This window comes from Emys orbicularis, chromosome 3 (assembly GCF_028017835.1).
Source record: "Emys orbicularis isolate rEmyOrb1 chromosome 3, rEmyOrb1.hap1, whole genome shotgun sequence".
Taxonomy (NCBI): Eukaryota; Metazoa; Chordata; order Testudines; family Emydidae; genus Emys; species Emys orbicularis.
In genome coordinates this window covers 3,375,757-3,395,830 of record NC_088685.1, presented here as the reverse complement: position 1 = coordinate 3,395,830, position 20,074 = coordinate 3,375,757, and the positions used below count along the sequence as shown (strand labels likewise).

Genomic DNA, 20,074 nt, shown 5'->3' with positions numbered 1-20,074 from the left:
TTCTTACATTGCTCCTATTTTTTCCCCTTCATGGTTCAATGTACTGCAGACTTTTGTATTAAAACATGGAACTAAGCTGTCCTGGGGGAAGCTGGAGGGTTTGGAAGATGAGTAGGGACAGTTTCACATGAACATATTAGTTTTATTTCTTAGCATTCAATTCTGGAGCACAGTTCTGCAGCACAGTGTGGATTCTGGGGCAAATTCTGCGGAGCCCCTTACTCCTATTTCCAAGAGCCCAGAATAGCCTGGTGATGTTTCCAAGCAGACAAGCCTCAGAGTACATACACTGATGGTTTCACGCGCTAAGTGTAAATAATCAAGAAGAAAAACAAACAAACCTGCCCAGTCTTCAAATTCTTCTCTGGTTTATTAAGGCTGACAAGTATCTAAAGCAGTTACAGTTACTTCCCAAGGCTGTTTGGACTCTGAACCACCCTTTATACACACTACCTCCTTCAACTCAGTTTGCACCTCCTCTTTGATAAGCCACATCCCTAACTGGACAGTTGCGCCTAAGAGACGGAGCCTGTAGATGGACACACTAAATACTTGGCAATTCTCTGTTTAGAACAACTCTTCACATTCCCAGACTGCATTACTCATTTCTTCCATAAGAAAAACCCCGTTTATAAAAAGTTACCGTTTTTTGGGTTAACTGCAGGAGCCCCGACAGGCCTAAGAGCCACGCTAACTGTTGGGTGGTGTATTTGACAGAGCGTTAATTTGTTCCAGGTCACTGACGGGGTAACGAGAAGATATTTACAAAGGCCACCAGGAATCCTTTCCAAAAAGGATCACAGCTATGTTATTAGTGCATTGAAATGGCATTGCCTGGCACAGGACACGTCCAATTCCATTCAGCAGTTCCTTGTCCTCTTACTGGGGGTAAAGTTCCACAATCATTGCATGGCCCTGAAATGGAGACGCAAAGCACGGTTACTCTAGGCTGAAAGGCACCGTCTGCAATAAACGTACAAGTCAGCAGAAGAGCTTCATTTCCAAAGGATGTTAGTCATATTGTAGGAACAGGAAGAGATTAATAGCAGGCGTTTACTCAGTGGCAGCACGCTACAGACATAATCCAACCTATCTGGTGCCATTCCCGAGGCACTGCAGGAGGCAATGCATTCCTTTCAGGGGATGGGATTAGAAAGCATGCTGCGGGCTACTCAGGGGTATCCCTCTCACCCAAATTAGAATGATTATGCAGCTTCCACAGAGAGTCTCAGCTAGCCCTCTTGAGATCGGTTAAGTGAGGATAGGACTGGTCTGGATGTGACCTCTCAAGTTACTGAGTAACCCAATCTACTGCTGCTAACCACAACTGCCTAACAGCAGTAGGTGTAATCCTTCTCTAGCGCTTTCCAAGTGCCACTGGAGAGCAGGTGCGATCTGCCTTTTTCACACAGAGATTCTCGTTCCTTACACGGGGAGATGGAACCTAACAAGCCAGACTTCAGTAGGATCCTCAGGGTTCATGAGACACTGAAAACCACCCCCGCAGTAAAGAATCATTCCTGCCTTTCGTACTATATCAACGGTGACATGCAGCACTGGCCACCAAATAAGGGTCACTCTCGGACAGCACTGAAATGCTGCAAAAGCAAGACTGGCTGGCTCCTTAGCCCAGCTGCCTGGATAGTATTAAGGCCACCTGATGGTAAACTTCAAAGCTGCACCGATGTCCAACGTACATAGGACATGACTTCTTAGTACCAAGAGGAACAGAGGAATTCCTGCCCTTCTCAGCAGAGGGCACAATGTCAGCAAGCCCATGCAGCATTACCTGTCCTCCCGCAGCACAGGCAGCAACCACACCGTACTGCCCTCCTCCTTTCTTCAGCCGGTGCGCCGCAGTCATTACTAAACGGCAGCCAGTGGCACCAAAAGGGTGGCCCAGAGACAGGGAGCCACCCCACTTATTGAACTTTTCCAGAGGCGGGGCTCCAACCTGCAAGAACAAACCAAAGGAATGGGCTTGCCAACCTCTGCCTCCAGGGAGCCTGTCCTGCTCCCTCGGAGTCCTTCCCGCCGCAGATGAGAACATAACCAACATGGAGATCAGGGACTGAAGAGACCTACGAAGCCAGCTAGTCTCTGCTGCTGGCGTGCTCCCTACAGCTTACATATGTGTTTCACTGCAGTGTAAGCAAATGTAAGAGGCTTTATGGTGATAGGATGCCATCTACAGCCAGTTAGCTGCTAGAGGCCAGTGGTTTAATCTCACCTATCATTTTTACTGAGAAACATTAGCCGCACAGCTCTAGGTCTTTGCCTTCTCTTGGTGCTGAAGTGCCAGAGGTCACGTCAGAGTAGCTACAGCTCCTCGAACTAGGAAGAACTGAACCAAATTATTGATTTTTAGGAAACTGAGTATTTCTCCCTTATATCAACACAATACGGGCCTTAGAATTGCTATGCAGTTCAGATAGGTTTTTACAGCAAGGAATGAAAATTGCAAAAGCAACACCGACCTTAAAACCTGCTTCCTCATTATGTCCTTACCTTAGACTTTCTGCCCATGTAGTTTTGTGCAAACCAATCTGAATCCATAGCTTTCAGGTTAGCCAGAATCTGCCCCTAGAAGGGAGGGGAAAAAGACTCAAGGACTACAGCAGACTCAGAATGAAGTACAGTAAAAGGTGTGTTATCCGGCCCTGTACCAACCGGAAAACTCTATAAACCGGCATTTCTAATCTTCAGAGAAAGTCCAGTTGCTATAGTCTGTTTGGCACCTGCCTGGCTCCCCATGGCTCCCCGGAAGCGACAACAGGTCCCTGCTGCTCCTAAGTAGAGGCTCAGCAGGCGGCTCTGCGCACTGCTTCTGCCCACAGGCGCCGCCCCCGCAGCTCCTATTGGCCGCGGCTTCCGGCCAATGGGAACTGCGGAGCCAGCATTCGGAGCAGGGGCAGCGCGCAGAGCCGCCTGCCATACCTCCAACTAGGAGCGGCAGGGACAGGTTGCTGCTTGCGGGAAGCTGCCCAAGGTGAGCGCCCTCCCCGCCCCCGGATCCAGCACCCCGAAACCCCAACCCCCTGCCCCGAGCCCCCTCCTGCACCCAAACTCCCTCCCTCTTAGTTAAATAGCATTTTTCACTTACCAGCACCCCCAATTCCCAACTATCCCAACATGCCGGACAGAAAAGCTTTTACTGTAAATGGTGGAGTACTAACAACTAACAATCTTAGTTTCCTCAAACTAGTCAGTGATCAAGAAGGATGAACACAGCTGGCTGTACACAAAGGGCTCAAAGGAACATCATTTGCATGAGCCTTGTCCCAGTCAGTTGACACCTTAGAGAAAAAATGTTGCCTCTGATTAACTGAATAAACTGTCTGCACAGAGCACCTCAGCCCAGACTAACTGTTAATGTACAAAATCATAGTGTGCATATATAAAACTTACATCCGATGAAGGAAACCGAATAAGAAGAGAGCTCTTTCCACTCCTGATATAAAACCAAATTAAATATCCTTGCTATAGATCTTACGCAGGAGAACCCAGATCTGCAACCCAAGACACACTGGTGTGTCACCTCCTCCATGCATGTTCCTGTGCAGATACTTACAGCGAAAGCTTCATGAAATTCAAACACATCAATATCAGCCAGTGTTAGACCAGCCCTCTCCAACACTTTGGGAGTACCATATGTTGGCCTAAAGAGTCAGAAAAGCAAGAGTGACATTAATGCATGTGTTCCATGGACTCCTCCCCACTTCCTTCACTACGATCCTATTATATCCTCCTCTCTCGCAAAATGGAGCTGCAGCGTTTAAGATGCCAAACAAGTAAGTGCTCACGAAGCTTTCAGCCTCTCTCACTCAAACTGATGTACAACCCAAAAGCCACCACCATCCCACACAGAGATGCGTTAGGGAGGTGAAGACAAGCATTTCACGCCATTTCTAAAGTTAATTGACCTCTTTTGGCTTTGTGTGCAAGTCTGGGAAGACCGGGCATCAAATCCGATTAGCTGGATTTTAACCACATTCAAATTCTCCAAGTCTTGAGATGTATGCTAACATCAACACTAATGAATCATAGAACTGGAAGGGACCTTGAGAGGTCATCTAGTCCAGCCCCCTGCACTCATGGCAGGACCATCCCTGACAGGTGTTTGTCGAACCTGCTCTTAAAACTCTCCTGTGATGGAGATTCCACAACCTCCCTGGGCAATTTTTTGCAGTGCAAAGTCTGGTGACTTGTTACTTGGCTGGTTAAGGCAGCTTAATACTGCCACATGTGTCAATAACCTGAGGCAACACCATGCCTTGCACATACCTGAGTACCCATGTAACTGTGTTGCTATAATCCCCGCCTCAGCTCTTCCCTATTCTCAGTCATCTCCATTTGCTGCCTCATGTCTTGTACCCAGATTTTCTCAGCCCTTTGAGGCAGGGCCCAGATCTCTGGCTGGCTGGAACGCGCCTAACTAAACGCTCAGACATTCTACAGCAAGCGAAGCATTTAGTGCTAGGAACTGATACTGTCCAGCAATGCGAAGTGTTTGACTATGCTGGCCAGAAGCCAGCACTTACCCCAGCAGGAGCTGGTCCTTTGGATCCTGGGACACGTACACAAAATCCCTGCACAAGAGAAGCACCATTAGTGCCAGAACAGAAAACAAAAGCAAGACCAGCTTTCAGAAGCCAGATGGAATGGTTCCTTGTACCTTAGGTAGGCCTTTGGTTTATATCCCATCGCCAGAGCCTTCTCCTCAGACATAATCAGAACTGCCGAAGCACCATCCGTCTGAAACAGCCAGACAAACTCTGTCAAGCAACTACTCACAGAGCGCTCACACCATGCAAAGGCGACAAGTCTCTCTTTGTACAGGGCCCCAGTCGCCGTAGCAGACACAATCTTAGTACGAACAAACAAACAAACTATACAAGAATGTAAATACAAATGCTGCTCTATAAACGTATCTATAACCATCCACCAGAAAGTTACATTACAAGTCACACTTGTCTGCGTGTAATTCATTAGGCTGTGGAACGGAGAGCTCCCAAGAAAACTGGCAGAAGCCTCATCACTTGGGATAAAGAACTAGGTAAAATACACCGTAGGGAACAATGCAGCACTGGTTGAGGCAGATGGTAAGATGACCTATGAGTGGGTTGGCCAAACCAATAAGGCTGCTGTGATAGCAATGTATCAGAGGGGTAGCCGTGTTAGTCTGTAGCCACAAAAACGAGGAGTCCAGTGACACCTTAAAGACTAACAGATTTATTTGGGCATAAACTTTCGTGGGTAAAAAACACTTCTTCAGATGCATGGAGTGAAATTACAGATACAAGCATAAATATATTGACACATGAAGAGAATGGAGTTACCTTAAAAGTGGAGAACCAGTGTTAACAAGGCCAATTCAGTCAGGGTGGATGTGGTCCACTCCCAAAAACTGATGAGGAGGTGTCAATACCAAGAGAGGGGAAATTGCTTTTGTAGTGAGCCAGCCACTCCCAGTCCCTATTCAAGCCCAAATTAATGGTGTAAAATTTGCAAATGAATTGTAGCTCTGCAGTTTCTCTTTGAAGTCTGTTTTTGAAGATTTTTTTTGTTGCAGGATGGCTACTTTTAAATCTGTTACTGAGTGTCCAGGGAGATTGAAGTGTTCTCCTACTGGCTTTTGTAGGTTACCATTCCTGATGTCCGATTTGTGTCCATTTATTCTTTTACGTAGAGACTGTCTGGTTTGGCCAATGTACATGGCAGAGGGGCATTGCTGGCACATGATGGCATGTGTCACATTAGTAGATGTGCAGGTGAATGAGTCCCTGATGGTGTGGCTCATGTGGCTGGGTCCTCTGATAGTGTCGCTAGAGTAGATATGGGGACAGAGTAGGAAATGGGGTTTGTTACAGGGACTGGTTCCTGGGTTAGTGTTTCTGTGGTGTGGTGTGTAGTTGCTGGTGAGTATCTGCTTCAGGTTGGGGCGCTGTCTGTAAGCGAGGACTGGCCTGCCTCCCAAGGTCTGTGAGAGTGAGGGATCGTTTTCCAGGATACGTTGTAGATAGTTGATGATGCACTGGAGAGGTTTTAGCTGGGGGCTGTAGGTGATGGCCAGGGGTGTTCTGTTATTTTCCTTGTTGGGCCTGTCCTGTAGTAGGTGACTTCTGGGTATGCGTCTCGCTCTGGGAGTGGCTGGCTCACTACAAAAGCAATTTTCCCTCTCTTGGTATTGACATCTCCTCATCAATTGTTGGGAGTGGATCACATCCACCCTGACTGAATTGGCCTTGTCAACACTGGTTCTCCACTTTTAAGGTAACTCCATTCTCTTCGTGTGTCAGTATATTTATGCCTGTATCTGTAATTTTCACTCTGTGCATCTGAAGAAGTGGGTTTTTACCCACGAAAGCTTATGCCCAAATAAATCTGTTAGTCTTTAAGGTGCCACCGGACTCCTCGTTGTTTTTGTGATAGCAGTAGCATACATAGACGTGGCTCTTTAGTAAGTGCGTTTTTGGCAGAAGGCTGGTCTGTGAATTGGGGGGGGAGGGTTGTGCCATTTTGGCAGCTACAGTGCTTGCACAGTCTGAGTTTCAGAGCATTGTAATTGGTTCACGTATGCAAAACTAAATCCTAATATTTTACAGCACAGTGTCCTTGATGCATCGATTTTATGGTGTCTCAAAAGGAGACTGTATTTCCAAGTTAATCTACAGCTCTGCTGTACGCAATGGCCCTTATATGCCAATATTTTGCAGTGGAGTCAATTCTAAAGTAGTATTACACCTCAGCAAGTTCCCAGGAACTCCAGGCAGAAAATGCTGTTGCTGCTTGTGAAACACCAGCATTACTTTATAGCACAAAGAAAGGAGCAGTTATTGCAAAACGTGAACAGGATCTAAACACTAGAGCATCTCCTTTGTGCTGCACATGGGGACAAGACACATACCTTGTGCATTCTGGGGGAGACTTTCAAAGGCATATGGGCAGTTAGGCACGCAACTTCATTCAAAGTCCCAGGGAATTGGGTGTGTAACTCCCATTTGTGCCTTGGGAAACCTTCCCCTGTCCTCTTCCGAGGGCAATTATAATGAAGCCAACAGGTAAAGCAGCCTCAAGTGTTTATAATGAACCTTCTGCTTTTATTTCAGGGGGTTGTTAAATTTAAATCTGTTTAAGAGAAAATGCAAGCGTCATTTTTCAACTTAAAGTGGATGACATTATGGAAAAGCCAACAAGGTTGGAGTAGTGTTAAAGTCACAGAAATATAGTGTAGGTAGCTGCAATAGGTAGAAAAATAGCTCAGTCTCACATATTGCTACACAAATGGATGGCGGTGTACGTTACCAGGAAGGAGGAGTTGGCAGCTGTGACAGTCCCATAAGGTTTGACAAAAGCAGCTTTCAGTTTGCCCATCTGCTCCATGGAGGATGGACGGACTCCATTATCTTTGATAACAGTATCTTTGCCTGTTAAAACAGAGCATTAACCTCAAAAGGACGTGGGCATCAGACCCCACTTTATAGAAAAGAATGTGAGAGAGAGAGAATCTATTTTCCATGGGAAATGGAGTGTAAGGAAAGAATGGAGGCGTCATTCATTTTATTTGATTTCTTGCCAAAATAGTTTAGTGTTAAGGGAACAGTCTTGAGTACTGAAAAAATTCTGCTTCTTTCAAATTGATGATTTTCTGAAAAAAAAGCTTTCTAAGGAGCACAACTGGTATGTGCTTCATCACACTGGCACTTTTCCTAGGCTGGTTTTTAAACTAGACTGGTTATTTCCCTGTGGTGTAAGTTGTTGCTTGTTAACTCTTTGATACAAAGAGCAGGATTCCTCACCTGTGAGCGCCTGATCTGACCCGTACTAAGGCAATAATCACCAAATAAGCAGGGATATGGAGTAGGGCGCTTCAAGATTTAGATCACAGACTCAGCAAGGACACATGCTCCTAGATCACTACTTTCTTGTGCAGGGACAGATTGTAAATGAAAGATTTTAAATAGATTTAACACTGCTGAGGAGTGAAAGCGTGCCGAGAGATACAAAACTCCATGACCTGGACCCTGGCCACTTTCCTTTATAAAGGGAGTGGCGCTATTTTGGGTTAGCATTAGAACACATGGCTTTTACCTGGCACTTTGAAGGGTACCACGTCAGTGAGCAGCCCCTCATCCTGGGCTTTCCTGGCCAAAGTGTGGGAACGCAGGGCGTACTCGTCTTGTTCCACACGGGAGATAGCAAAGGCGGCAGCCAACCTGTCTGCTGAGTGTCCCATGGTCTCACTGGTGGAAAACTCTGCTACAGCTGGGAGCTAGAAGAAAAGGAAGCACAAGGTAAGCATACGTAAATACCATCTGTTCCAATGATGGTTATGGGCAGCACACTATGCTACACCATTGTAACTTAATATTTGGATACGTTTCATACATGTAAATCCTTGACGTCCTCCATTGATAAACAGAGCAATTAGCTTTATACAAATAATGCACATTATCCTACTAAGATCCACCGAGATCAAATAAACTAGAGGAATCCCCACTTCTGAACCACAGATAACACAGGAATGCCCAAACTTGGACTGAGTAAGGACCATACTGGCCACTTGCCAGGGGCTTGAGGCCTGCTCCCAGGTTGCAGACAATGAGGCAGTTAGCACCTGCCCTTGTATTTAATATGGAGCTGCAGACCAGAGAGACAAGAGGCCCCAAAATAACGTGAGGCCAGGCGGCTTGGAGCAATGCATGCTGGGGCCTGCAGCCTCTGTGGCCCACGCCTCCATAGGAAGTAGTATGCTACACAAGTGGGCCAAATTCAAGTCATCCCTTATTTAAGATTTAGTCCTCCTCCATCCTGAGAGAATGGAAGACAGCTTCATCCACACGCATGTGAGCCAAGACTCCCACGCTGCTGGGTGTGCTATTTTTAGGGCCCTTCATTTTCAGTTTTTATTTTAATTTTTCCCAGGAATTTATCAGAGTTTATTACCACACCACCAAAAATGGGGAAAAAAATCAGTGCAAAAAACAATTCATAATTTTTCTGGGTAAATATCAGGGTTGTTTTGGTGGACAGAAACTCAGGGAAAAAGTATTCAGTGGATTGATGCTTTGAATTCCGTTCAATGTGGTTTGCTGCAGAACTAAAACAGAACTCAAAACACGCCACCTCGGAGTTTAAGAAAACAGTACATCTCTAGACCCCAAATAAAACTTTTCAGTTGAATAAACAGTTTACTGTTGCAGACTTAGAGCTATTAGCCTGTAAATATTTACATTTAATAATTGAGTCACACCATTCGCAGCGCATTTACTCAACTTCATCCTTTTCTCCTGTTTGTTTTTTTAAAGCTTTCAAATACTTCCTTGTGTTCGGAAACGTATTCTGATACCGATTTTTGTTGTTTTCCCAGTTTAGTGTGTCAAATCTTTAAACCGTTATCTGCCAACAGCTTGAAATGCATACATGGTGGGCGTGAGGTTCATCAGTACGTTCAGATGCACATGCACTTCAGAGCTTGTGTGCATGTCTGTTTATTGTGTATCTTCTAGACGAATGCCTTACTTCAATAGGCAGCGTTGCATACACACACAGACTAATGTATTATCGTAATACATACATCTCATATAATGTACTGTATTTTCCTAATAAAACAAGTTACTTTTTATATATTTGAATGATACAAAAGTAGGGTAAAAAATCAGAAAAAAACCTGAAAAATACTTTTTGTAAAACCCAAGAATTTTTCAGTAAAAATTGGTTTAAACTGCAAACGAAAGGGCTTAGCTATTTTCCAGTTCAGGGTGTCTGCAGCATTCAAATCCGGGTGTCTTATCTCTCAACTGCACTTTGAGTATCTCTGCACTTGTACCATTAGCGGACGATAAAGGATACTCTATTAATAGTATGTGGGCAAAAATAGCCTCTCTGGTGAGGACAGAACTCCAGGAGCCCTCAAATCATTCACTGTGAATAAAACCCTTTTCCTACCTATTTCCACCACTTTTCAAGTCCCCTTTCCTCCGACCAGGACAGCAGGTGGTGGGGCTTCCTTTACCATGAAATGGAGAGCCCACTATCTAAATGGGCAGGCTGCCCATTTTCACCTCTTCTTATGAAAGCATTCAGTCTCCTGCAGGACTGGGTCCCTGGAGAGTAAATGGATTGTGTATTTAAGAGGTGTCAATCAGATGCACAATCCCATTAATAGTGGGAGGGGAATGCTTGCCTCTGTATTCGATGTGCTGAAAATGCACCTGATGCGTCACTACTAGCTTGAAGAGCAATTCATTTTGTCCCTCAAACTCCAGGTTCTAAGAGTTTCAGAAGGTCAAGACGAATTGCACGGCATTTAGGCTGACAGGGTACGTTTCCCCCTTTACACATTTTAATGTCTTCAGTAACCCCTCTATGCTAGCAGTTCGATGAGTTGGGAAAAGAGATATTTTGAAGTTTAAATAGGTGAAGCTCACTAAGTGCGAGCCTGACTGTCAGGGAACCATGTAGGCAAAAGCCATAAGTAGTTCCTCAAAGCATTTTAGGAGCTATGCTAATTCACTGAAATCTTGGCCTAAACCTAAACAGGCAGCATGATGCAGAAGAAACAGTCTGCACCCCCACTTAACCATCACCATGTTGAATTCTCCACAGGGGCAACATTAAATTCCTTTCCCCTGGAGCGTGTGTTATTTTACAAGCAGCTATCAAATGGCAAACTACAAAGGAGGACAGACTTGAGAACCCTAGAGGCCTACTGAGAGATGGAAAGGAGGAGATTTACCTCGGGGGCAAAGTAATCAGGACGGATTTTAGCAACCAGTGCCAGCCTTTGGCCCAAGGTCTTGGCCCTGTTAAGGGAGAGCAGAGTCTTCCTCATCTTCCTGCTGTGACGAATGGGAACATCCGACATTAACTCCACACCACCAGCTACCACCACATCACACTGGCCAGATGCAATCAGACCAACACCTACAGGAAGCGATGGAGAAGAACATCAGAAGTGTGGGTGGACATCTTTAAAAGAAGCTGAAATACTTTCCCTTACTGAAGAGAAGCAACAACTAATCAAGGATTTCTCAGGAGCAGATGCAACCAACAGAAACATCTCTAATCAAGGAAAATATTTTGCTTTTTTGCACAGTTGGTCAGCAAACAGATTTTGGATCAGATGAAAAATTGAGATTAAAAAAAAAAGTTGTCCTGATATGGGACAAAGCACCAAAAGTTCAGAATTTTTCACAAAATGAAACTCCAGAAACCTTTGTTTCAGGTCTATTGAAATGAAACATTTCAATAAATTCAAAACTTTTTTTTTTCTGATTTTGACAAAATTAACAATATTCTAAATCGAACTCTCCGGTCTTCTGTAATTTTGCTTCTACTTCCCACTATTTTCATGCAAGGAATTGAGGCAACAATATCCCTCAAACAATTTGGGGTAGAAACCTGGATCTTCAATGTTTGCTCAGTTTGGGCTATACTGAAGGTGATGTTAGCATAACAGGCTACAACTTTGTCAAGTTCAAGTCTTTACCTTTCAGTTCTTCTGGACAATTTTGAATCTGAGTGGAGACTGCTCCTGAATGAAGCTGATGATCAAGAGCTGCTGAAGGCCTGGAACACGTACTTCAAAAATCTCTGCTAAATTTTACTGAACCAGTGGTTCAATAGCCTCCCCATCTAAGCCTCCTCCAGACACTTAACCATGTTCATTAAGGTGTGCAGGTAGGACAGGGGAATAGAAGATGGCATTAGCAGCCTCTCTTCTCATCTACTACCTGTTCTTTCAGCCAACATACCTGTGGTCATAGCTTGGTTTGAAGAGATGCAAGCCATAGTGACCGTGTGAGCTGGAGTTTTGTCAGAGAAGCCAGCTCCCAAGGCAGCCTATGGGCAACACAAGAGAATGATTAAAACCTCCCACCAGCTCTACCTCACAGTACTTGCTTCTTGAAACACTAAATGACAGACATCTTTGCAGAATTTAAGCTGCAAACGTGTCAAGTTTCCACCTATGCAGCTGAGGTAAGGCATTCTGCACGCGTTCACTATGAGGAATCTTCCTTCTATTGTAAGCAGAGAGCTGGCCTGCTGCCTGCCTCTCAAAGCTCTTTATCAAACTACACGGGCAACCATGGGCAGACCGTAAATGAACAGACAAATTCCTCTTATGCAACACAGCACCGTATTTCTGAAAACTTCATGTACTTTTGCTTCACCCTATCATCTATTATTTATAGATGCAAGAAAATGAATGTAATTTTGTTTGAGAACTTGAATACACTGCAGTAGAATAGAAGCTGTAATTTGCATATAACTGAACAAATGTTTGTGGCAGACCAAGCTTTCCTGAAAGCAAGGCTGTATAATGGGAATGACAACAAGCTCGAACAGAGCAGGGAGCGGAGGCCTCTGTCACAAAAGAATAACTATTCTGGAATACGTGGTGCCATAAGAAGACACACCTTAACTGACACTCAGCCAACTAGTTTAAAGTTCAAACCTTCTCTGGAAGTTAAAATTAAACCACAGTCTCAGTTGACTGACAGGAGGTCAAAGAAAACACTTGCACATACATAAATAACCTGATGATTGAATCTGAGAACTACTGGTAATAACAAGTGCAGTTAGGTGAAATTATGTAACAAGTTTTAGGTGGGATCCTTTCTGGTGGAATGGCGCTGGCTGCTATGCAGAACATCAACTGAGGTTTCAAAAGCTAGGTTGATTAGAGCAGAATCATGTCTAATGTTCTGGAGATGGCTTTATAGTAACAGATTTCTACACTTTTCCCTGTATTATGTGTAGTCACTTCTCTCTTTACATCTGCCACCAGGAAAGGCAGCTAAGCTAGCAATCTCCAGAGCACTCAAATGCTGCATCTTGGATCTCCCAGCTTTATTTTTCAAAAAAATATTGTAGTGTTATCAAGTATTTCTGGCAAACCAGATCGTGATCCCAAGTGGACAGTTCAATGATTAATCATCCCTTACCAGGGCCCTGCCTTTCTGGTATTCCCCCAAGAGGGATTTCGCAGTGCACAGCATTAGAACTGACAGGGTAGATTTATGATTTTAACGGGATGGGAGTGCCATTTAATTACTTGCTGCACCACACAGTGTGAATGGCTTATTTTCCCAATCCACAAGGAGCAGTGATGAACTGATTCTTTCCTAGAGGTTAGTTCCCTCAGGTTAGCTGTTTAAACCAGCTTTACAGAATACCTGCTTCATTTAACCCACCTCTCTAGCAACATTGCTTGTTTTCACCTCCTGAATAACTGTGCCATAAACAATGTAATCAACAACTTCCTTCGGGACGTTGGTCCGGTTCAGCAACCCACTGAAAGAAGAAGTCAGACAAGAAAATCTGCACCAACAAATAAAGTGGTAACTTTGCCAAGGTCCCCAGGCACCCAATTTCAAAAGCTAGCTTGCAAAACAGGGACAACAGCGAGCATGCTTCCCTAATTCAGAGAGGAGGTTGCATATATGGCTGCCCACAGAAAGAGCTGGAAATGGACTCAAAATAGAAAAGGGAAACTCCACCTCTTCAATAACCCCCCTTCCCCCAATGCACAAGTGGTTACTACCTCTCTTCCCCAGCTTGGGGCAGCCTCAAGTCAAAACTAGGGGAGAGAAGAGGGAGTCAGAGATGTCACACCAGCCTACCCCTCAGTGTTTGAACACCTACTGCTTCTACAGGGATACACAAAAGAGAAGCAGCAATTTTTTCATATTTCCATAGGAAACACCGTATACAAATGCTCCAGGATATCTGTACAAACAAGCCTATACACCTCTGCACCCCATTGCAGGGATATATGTAAAACTAAAATAAACACAAATTTGAATTCTGACTTCCTCAAACTATCATGTAAAAGGTAAGAGTAAACATGATGCAGGTAGGGGTCCCTATGGCAGCTTACTAATGCTACTACCAAATCCAAGCGGCCAGTGCACCACTTAACACCAGCATGCAGTCCGTGAATATAAAGTGCACTGTTTGCACGCCGCCAGTCAATCAGATTGACTCCTCTTTGAATCCCTCCTCTGGCTCCCCCTTGGCTGCTGCATCAACCTCACAGCCAGGGCTTTGCACGACTCCAACCCAGCCTTCAACTCTTTCAGAGTCATGTCCCCACTGCCTTGACAAACTCCTCCCCCCATTCCCCAAACTCCTGCCTTCACACCTTCTTCCACACTGCCCCCAGAGGGAAGTACGGAATGACCTGCCACAGTGCCAGGACCCCATCTTCCCTCCTTCAAATCCCTCCTAGTGACCCTCCTTTTCCACATGACCCGCAAACGCTGTCAAGCTGCAGGCTGGAGAAGGCATGGGAGAGAAGAGAGATGAAATGAGAGAGGAAAAACACACACAGTACTAAGGTAGCTTTCCCTGGGTCTCAGTCACTGCCCCAATTCGCTCATCGTTCATTTTTTGTATTATACAGCGCCAAGCACATTCAATAGTAGATCATTTGAAGCAGAGCTGGCCAGGAGGATGACACAATATCCCCCTAACACGCACTTAGACAGTGCCTTCCTTCTGAGGCTCTCAAAGTGCTTTACAAGCAGTCAGTAGTATCACCATTTTGCACGTAGATAATCTGAGGTAGAGAGGTGAAATGACTTGTCCTTAATCACATAGCTGAGTGACAAAGCGGGGAATACAGCCTAGGAACCCTGGGTCCCAGTATTGTCATCAGCACTAGATCAACCTCCCAGCACAAAACCCCAGTGCCAGCTAGCTTTCTGAGCTCCTCTTCCACTCAGTTCTTGTTTACTCACTGCAGCGAGGCTCTGGCCAAGTCATGTGGCATCAGATCTGCATATCTGGAAGTTAAGACACACAGGCTTACAAAATAATCCCTGACGTTATTTTATCATATCGTTCAGAGCATATATTAATAGGACAGACACAGTAAGGCATCAGATAAGCAATCACGGAGCTTTTTCACTTAAAAATGGCCATTTCACAGCCTTGTTTTGTGGAGTCATGTCTACATGTGACAAATCAACGTACAACTGCTGTATTAAGGAAAATCCTGAAACAAAATATAGCAACAGCAAAAGTCAAAACTCTATCCCCTATTTACTTCCCTATGTAGGGAATTGTTAGTAATGGTCCTGATTCAGCTATGAAGTTAATGGCGTTAAGTAACAGGTTTCTAACAAAGTCATCTCATGTAGTTTAAAGACTATGCCTGGGTCTTGGAAGCAGTTTTCAATCATAGATGCAATCACATGAATGGCACGTGAAGACAAATCAGTTGGGCTGCACGTTACTTACTGTGAACAGCGGACATATGTCAAGCCTAGAGAACCAAACATCCCAACCCAGCCCTTACACATCCCAATATACACAGGATTTTCTTTGTATTATTTAGTAATTCATCCTCAGTTCTCATCAGAATGTATTCTCTCCTTTCCCAAGCCAGACTGTCACACTGACTATGCCAGTTTCCTTATAGTTATAACAAAGAAGAGAGGAACCACTAGCTCACCTCTGCTAAGCATAAGGTACCACATGGTTGCAGCTACAGCCTTAGTTGATTGCAATCTTTTAGGTGGTGCTAATCCCTGTCAAGGAACACTGGAGTTGCAAGATATGTATTCTAACTCTTGGGGAAAATCATACAACTTTGGAATGCCCAATCCCTTTAAGCTTGTAATATGTATCAGGGCTCACATAGAGTTTCACCTGTATAACAGCAACCAGTGACCTCGCCAAGATTAAAAACACAATACAAGAAGGAAGGGATCAAAACAAACCACCAAGTTTATCAACCTGGTAAAGATCAGAAAAACAAGTTGTTAAACGCCTTGCAGGTAATTACATTCATTACTCTTTCCTATTATGAGTAAGAGTAGCTACAAATGTCAGAACACATAGCAAGCAAACATCAGGCACTGAACGAAGTGAAAGCAGTTAGAGAAGTACAAATATACCAAGCCCAATGTTTTCCATTCTGATTCTACCTGAATCTTTCTGTATGATTAACCAAAGCAAAGAGGTGTATTTTCTTTTCATACTTACGAGGTGCCAGACTGTAAAAATGGAATGCGGACCCCATCGACCACAACAATATTCTTCACGCCATTTTTGGCTAAGGTTTTCTTACTCTTGGGCTGGACTGTGAAGAAAATATTTAAACAGCTATTGGCTAGAATCTGAGCAAGTCTGCAGCAAGATTTTATTTAAAAAATAAATACTACTAGAAAGTTTGGGTAAACATTCTTCGGTGGTTAAGTCCCACATCAAGTAACTAGGAAGCCTGGATTGAATTCTTGTCTCCCCCATGGCATGCAGCCTGATCTTGGGCAAGTCACTTTACTTTCTGTATCCCAGTTTCCTCATCTGTAAAGTGATTCAACTAAGACCTTGCAGTGAGCCAACAGCAGAGCTGGGAACAAGACATCCAATTCCTGACTCCCATTCCCAGTTAGCACTAGGATACTGTGGCACCAGGTGTCTTTGTAATGCTGGATCACAGTCATTAGAAACGAAAGAGACCTACTTGAACACCAAATTTACCCTGTACCTCCCATCCTTAGAGTAAGATAAAGTAATATATTGCAATACAGTAACATCTGACTGATCACTGTCAGGAGGCATTCTGGACTTGGTCCTAGAAAAATACAATTAATAAAAAGATTCAGTGAGTCAAATTTCTAGTGCAAACAGGGATTAAGAGTCTCCTGATTTGTTAAGACAACAATACGAAGTGGCTGCATTTAGAAGACTGAGAAGGGCCATGGGATGTAAAAGCTGCTTAAATCCAGCTAAGCATGAGAACTTAAGCAAGTGAAAGTGCGAGTATGAAGATTCTGCCCAGTACTTGTGTTATTATAAGTGGGTTATCTGAGTAAAGCTAAGGGCAAGCATGAGCTATTTCCCAAATCAGAGTTGCTAGGCCCAAAATGGTTCCGGGGACCAGACACTAAGAATTAGAACAATCAACAGCTAAATGAAGCAGCACTTAAGAACCCCAGCAGGCATTTTTAGTATCTAACTGTATATACCCACACTAAAGCCTAGAGCCCCTTACTCTGCGCCACCAGCTGGACCTTATACCCAATACCACAAGCCTTTTCTGGCCAGGGACCATCTCTTGGTCGGCAGGAGGACCTACGTATAACTATCAAGCCTAGGCCATTCCAGTTTATCCCCTTTTGGTACGGATCCTCCAAGTTAGGACACTCTCTCATCTGTTATGGTCTGAGCTCTGGTTCAGGTCCTTCTTCTGGGCTGTGATTAGTCTCTTCTATTGCTTTTCTGCAGCTGTTCCTAACAACCTAGTGGGATCCTTAGGGTCTGTAGGGCTGCCTACAAAGACCATCCTACCTCCCAGTACCAGAGCCAGACAGACTCGGCCTGTTCCCGACCCTAAGGGAGGCTTTGTCTCTCACTTTCTGAATTTCCCTCTGGTTAGATGAGGAAAACCAATTAAGAGTCAGTTTCACTGTCAGGCTCCTAATGCTGCAATGTTGCAAAAACTCCAGAGAAAGCTTTGTTTTAAAGTCCCAATATATTTCCATTGGTCTTAGGTTTTATAAAACAAGCCAAATATTAACTGACAGCCTCCCTTGAATTGTGCACATTGAGTTCTCCCCACCTCACCTTTTTTCACATTCCATATCAATAGGATATTGACTATCTTGACATAGCAGGATATAGAAACTCTACTGAACATTAGGATGTTCAAGGTGCGTCATGCCATTTTATAGCTGCCTGCTACCAGCTCTGATAGTCTTCAGCTAACGGTAGGATTTGCACTCCATATCTTCTCAACAAAAATTGGGGCTCATCTCTGACACATTAGAAACATGTGAGATGCAAGGTGTTAGGTTTTAAGACTATTTTAAACGTTGACATTTGCTATACGTTAGGAATCAGGAGCCATATCTTATAGCCATAGAATGAAAGGAATAAGTACACAAATCAGAGACATTAGTTTTGTTTGTCCTCATAAGAAAGGGACTGACAGAAAAGGAATTTATATCCAGCCTGAAAATAAGCAAGTCCTACAGTCTGAAGGGTTGGAGTTTTGTTATTAAAAAAAGGAAAGTTAGGGAACAATTCTTTACAAAGCAACCTCATTGCATAAAGATTGGATTCTCTTTAATAAGGCAGTGCAAGATGAGCACACTTGCTTTATGAAATATGCTTAGGTAGAAAAATCAGATATTTAGTAGACTTGTTCTTTTCATAGACCAGCTTTAATGTACTGAAAAAATATTTTGGTAGTATATTTCTATGTTCATACTTTTAGAAATGTACCCCCCAAAAGAGGAAGATTACACTGCATTTCTGTATCTGTCTAGGATATGTGCAGGGATGGGGAGGCACCTTGCCAATTTACTCTTTCAGCAGTCCAATTTTTACTGTATTCACTTTACCTGCAGCATGTGACAGAGGGGAGCAGCTGAAGGATCTTGCAGCTGAAACACAAAAGACAGAGGCAGAACAATTACTAACAAAAAAAATTACTGATAATACTTTAAAATGTGCTACAATAGTAGGAAAAATTTAGACAAGTAATCTGTGGTAACTGCACATTTAGAGAAAAATGTTGTGTACATTGTGTATAACCAGTTTGTGGGTTTTTCACAGCAATGGGGGAGAAAAACACTTTAAAAATGCATCCGAAGAAGTGGGTTGTAGCCCACGAAAGCTTATGCTCTAATAAATTTGTTAGTCTCTAAGGTGCCACAAGTACTCCTGTTATTTTTGAGGATACAGACTAACACGGCTGCTACTCTGAAACTTTAAAAATAGGAAAAGTGGCTGTAAAAAAAAAAAATTACATGGTGGCAAGGAGACTTGGGTGCAGTTGGCACACCTGAATCTACTTTTAACCCATTTTTAAAAAACAGCTAAATGACAGTGTCCTTTTGCATGGCATCAACTTAATTTTTTAACAATAAGAAGAACACTTACAGAATCTGACAGCCCATGTGGAAGTAGCAGGGAGGCTTCTGATAGCACAGCTCAACATGGAAGTCATTTTGAAATCTAAAGCAGCGGAGGAGGTGAAAGACAACAATTAGTTTGTTCAGAGGTTTCAGGATGGGCAAGCTACCCAATTCACACACAGCCAAAGGAAATGGAGATACAGATAAATTTGTTAAGTATCTGAAGAAGTGAGGTTCTTACCCATGAAAGCTTATGCTCCCAATACTTCTGTTAGTCTTAAAGGTGCCACAGGACCCTCTGTTGCTTTTTACAGATACATTTGTTAGTCTCTAAGGTGCCACAAGTACTCCTGTTCTTTTTGAGAAGACCCTAGTGTCCAGTGGGGGAGGGACTGTTTTTGTGGCGGGTTTGTACTGTGCCTAACACTGGAGCTTTAGGCGCGATTGCAATACAAGTAAATAATAACCATGCCTCTTGGAGGATCAGGGCAGGACAGTACGTTGCAAGGTGTTCTGGGCAGACCCATTTTAAAATGCCCCCCGCCCGATCTTGCTGTTGGTTTGTTCATCCCGGCCCTGATTAGTCAGAAACAACCCCTTGTGCTGCCCCCTCCTCCAGGGAATCCGATAGGTGCAGATGCCCGGGCCAGGTGGGACGAGCTGGGGCCGCTGCCCCCTGAACTCAACTCCCTGCAACCGCCCTGGGGATCAGCTCCGGGGCAGGAGCACAGGCCCCCGGCACTGCCCGACCTCTGCCCGCAGCGAGAGAAACCAGCTCCACAACCGCCCCCTCGCCGAGCCCCCCTTCCTCCCGTCTCTTGCCGCCAGGCCCACCGCCTCCTTCAGCCCCCCCCCCCCGCCCCAGGCCTCCCCAGCTGCCGTCACTGCCCCCCGGGGCTCCACCCATTCTCCCCCGCCCCGCCGGTCCCCGGGCGCCCCGTCCGAGCGAGGCGGACACTAGGCCTCGCGCTGGGTCCCACCTCCGGGCTCGGCCGCCGCTCCCGTCGCTATGCGCTGGCAGCTCCCTTCGCCCTAACGACGCCCAAGGGCCTGCCCCGCCTCTCCCGGCCGCGCCCCGTCTCAGGAAAGCCCCCTCCTGCCTCTCCCATAGCTACCGCGGCAGTGCCTGATGGGAGCGCTCTCCTCCCCACGTCTGTCCGACCCCCCACACCCCACCCCGCATCTCGGCTTTGCTGTAA

At 44.7% G+C, this 20,074-nt stretch overlaps 1 protein-coding gene across 1 annotated transcript; it reads right to left on the bottom strand.

The window, feature by feature from the left end:
- Positions 1 to 347: 347 nt before the first annotated feature.
- On the bottom strand, positions 348 to 19,919 carry HADHB (hydroxyacyl-CoA dehydrogenase trifunctional multienzyme complex subunit beta). The gene is made up of 16 exons (XM_065400687.1): positions 19,856 to 19,919; positions 18,901 to 18,975; positions 18,360 to 18,401; positions 15,997 to 16,093; positions 14,748 to 14,792; positions 13,200 to 13,299; positions 11,757 to 11,844; positions 10,739 to 10,926; positions 8,092 to 8,272; positions 7,306 to 7,427; positions 4,676 to 4,755; positions 4,542 to 4,589; positions 3,572 to 3,659; positions 2,509 to 2,583; positions 1,790 to 1,954; positions 348 to 915 (listed from the first exon to the last, which is right to left on the bottom strand). Exons 2-16 carry the CDS (start codon positions 18,965 to 18,967, stop codon positions 880 to 882), a joined length of 1,422 nt encoding a protein of 473 aa, XP_065256759.1. The 5' UTR covers positions 18,968 to 18,975; positions 19,856 to 19,919; the 3' UTR covers positions 348 to 879.
- Between the last annotated feature and the right edge of the window lie 155 nt (positions 19,920 to 20,074).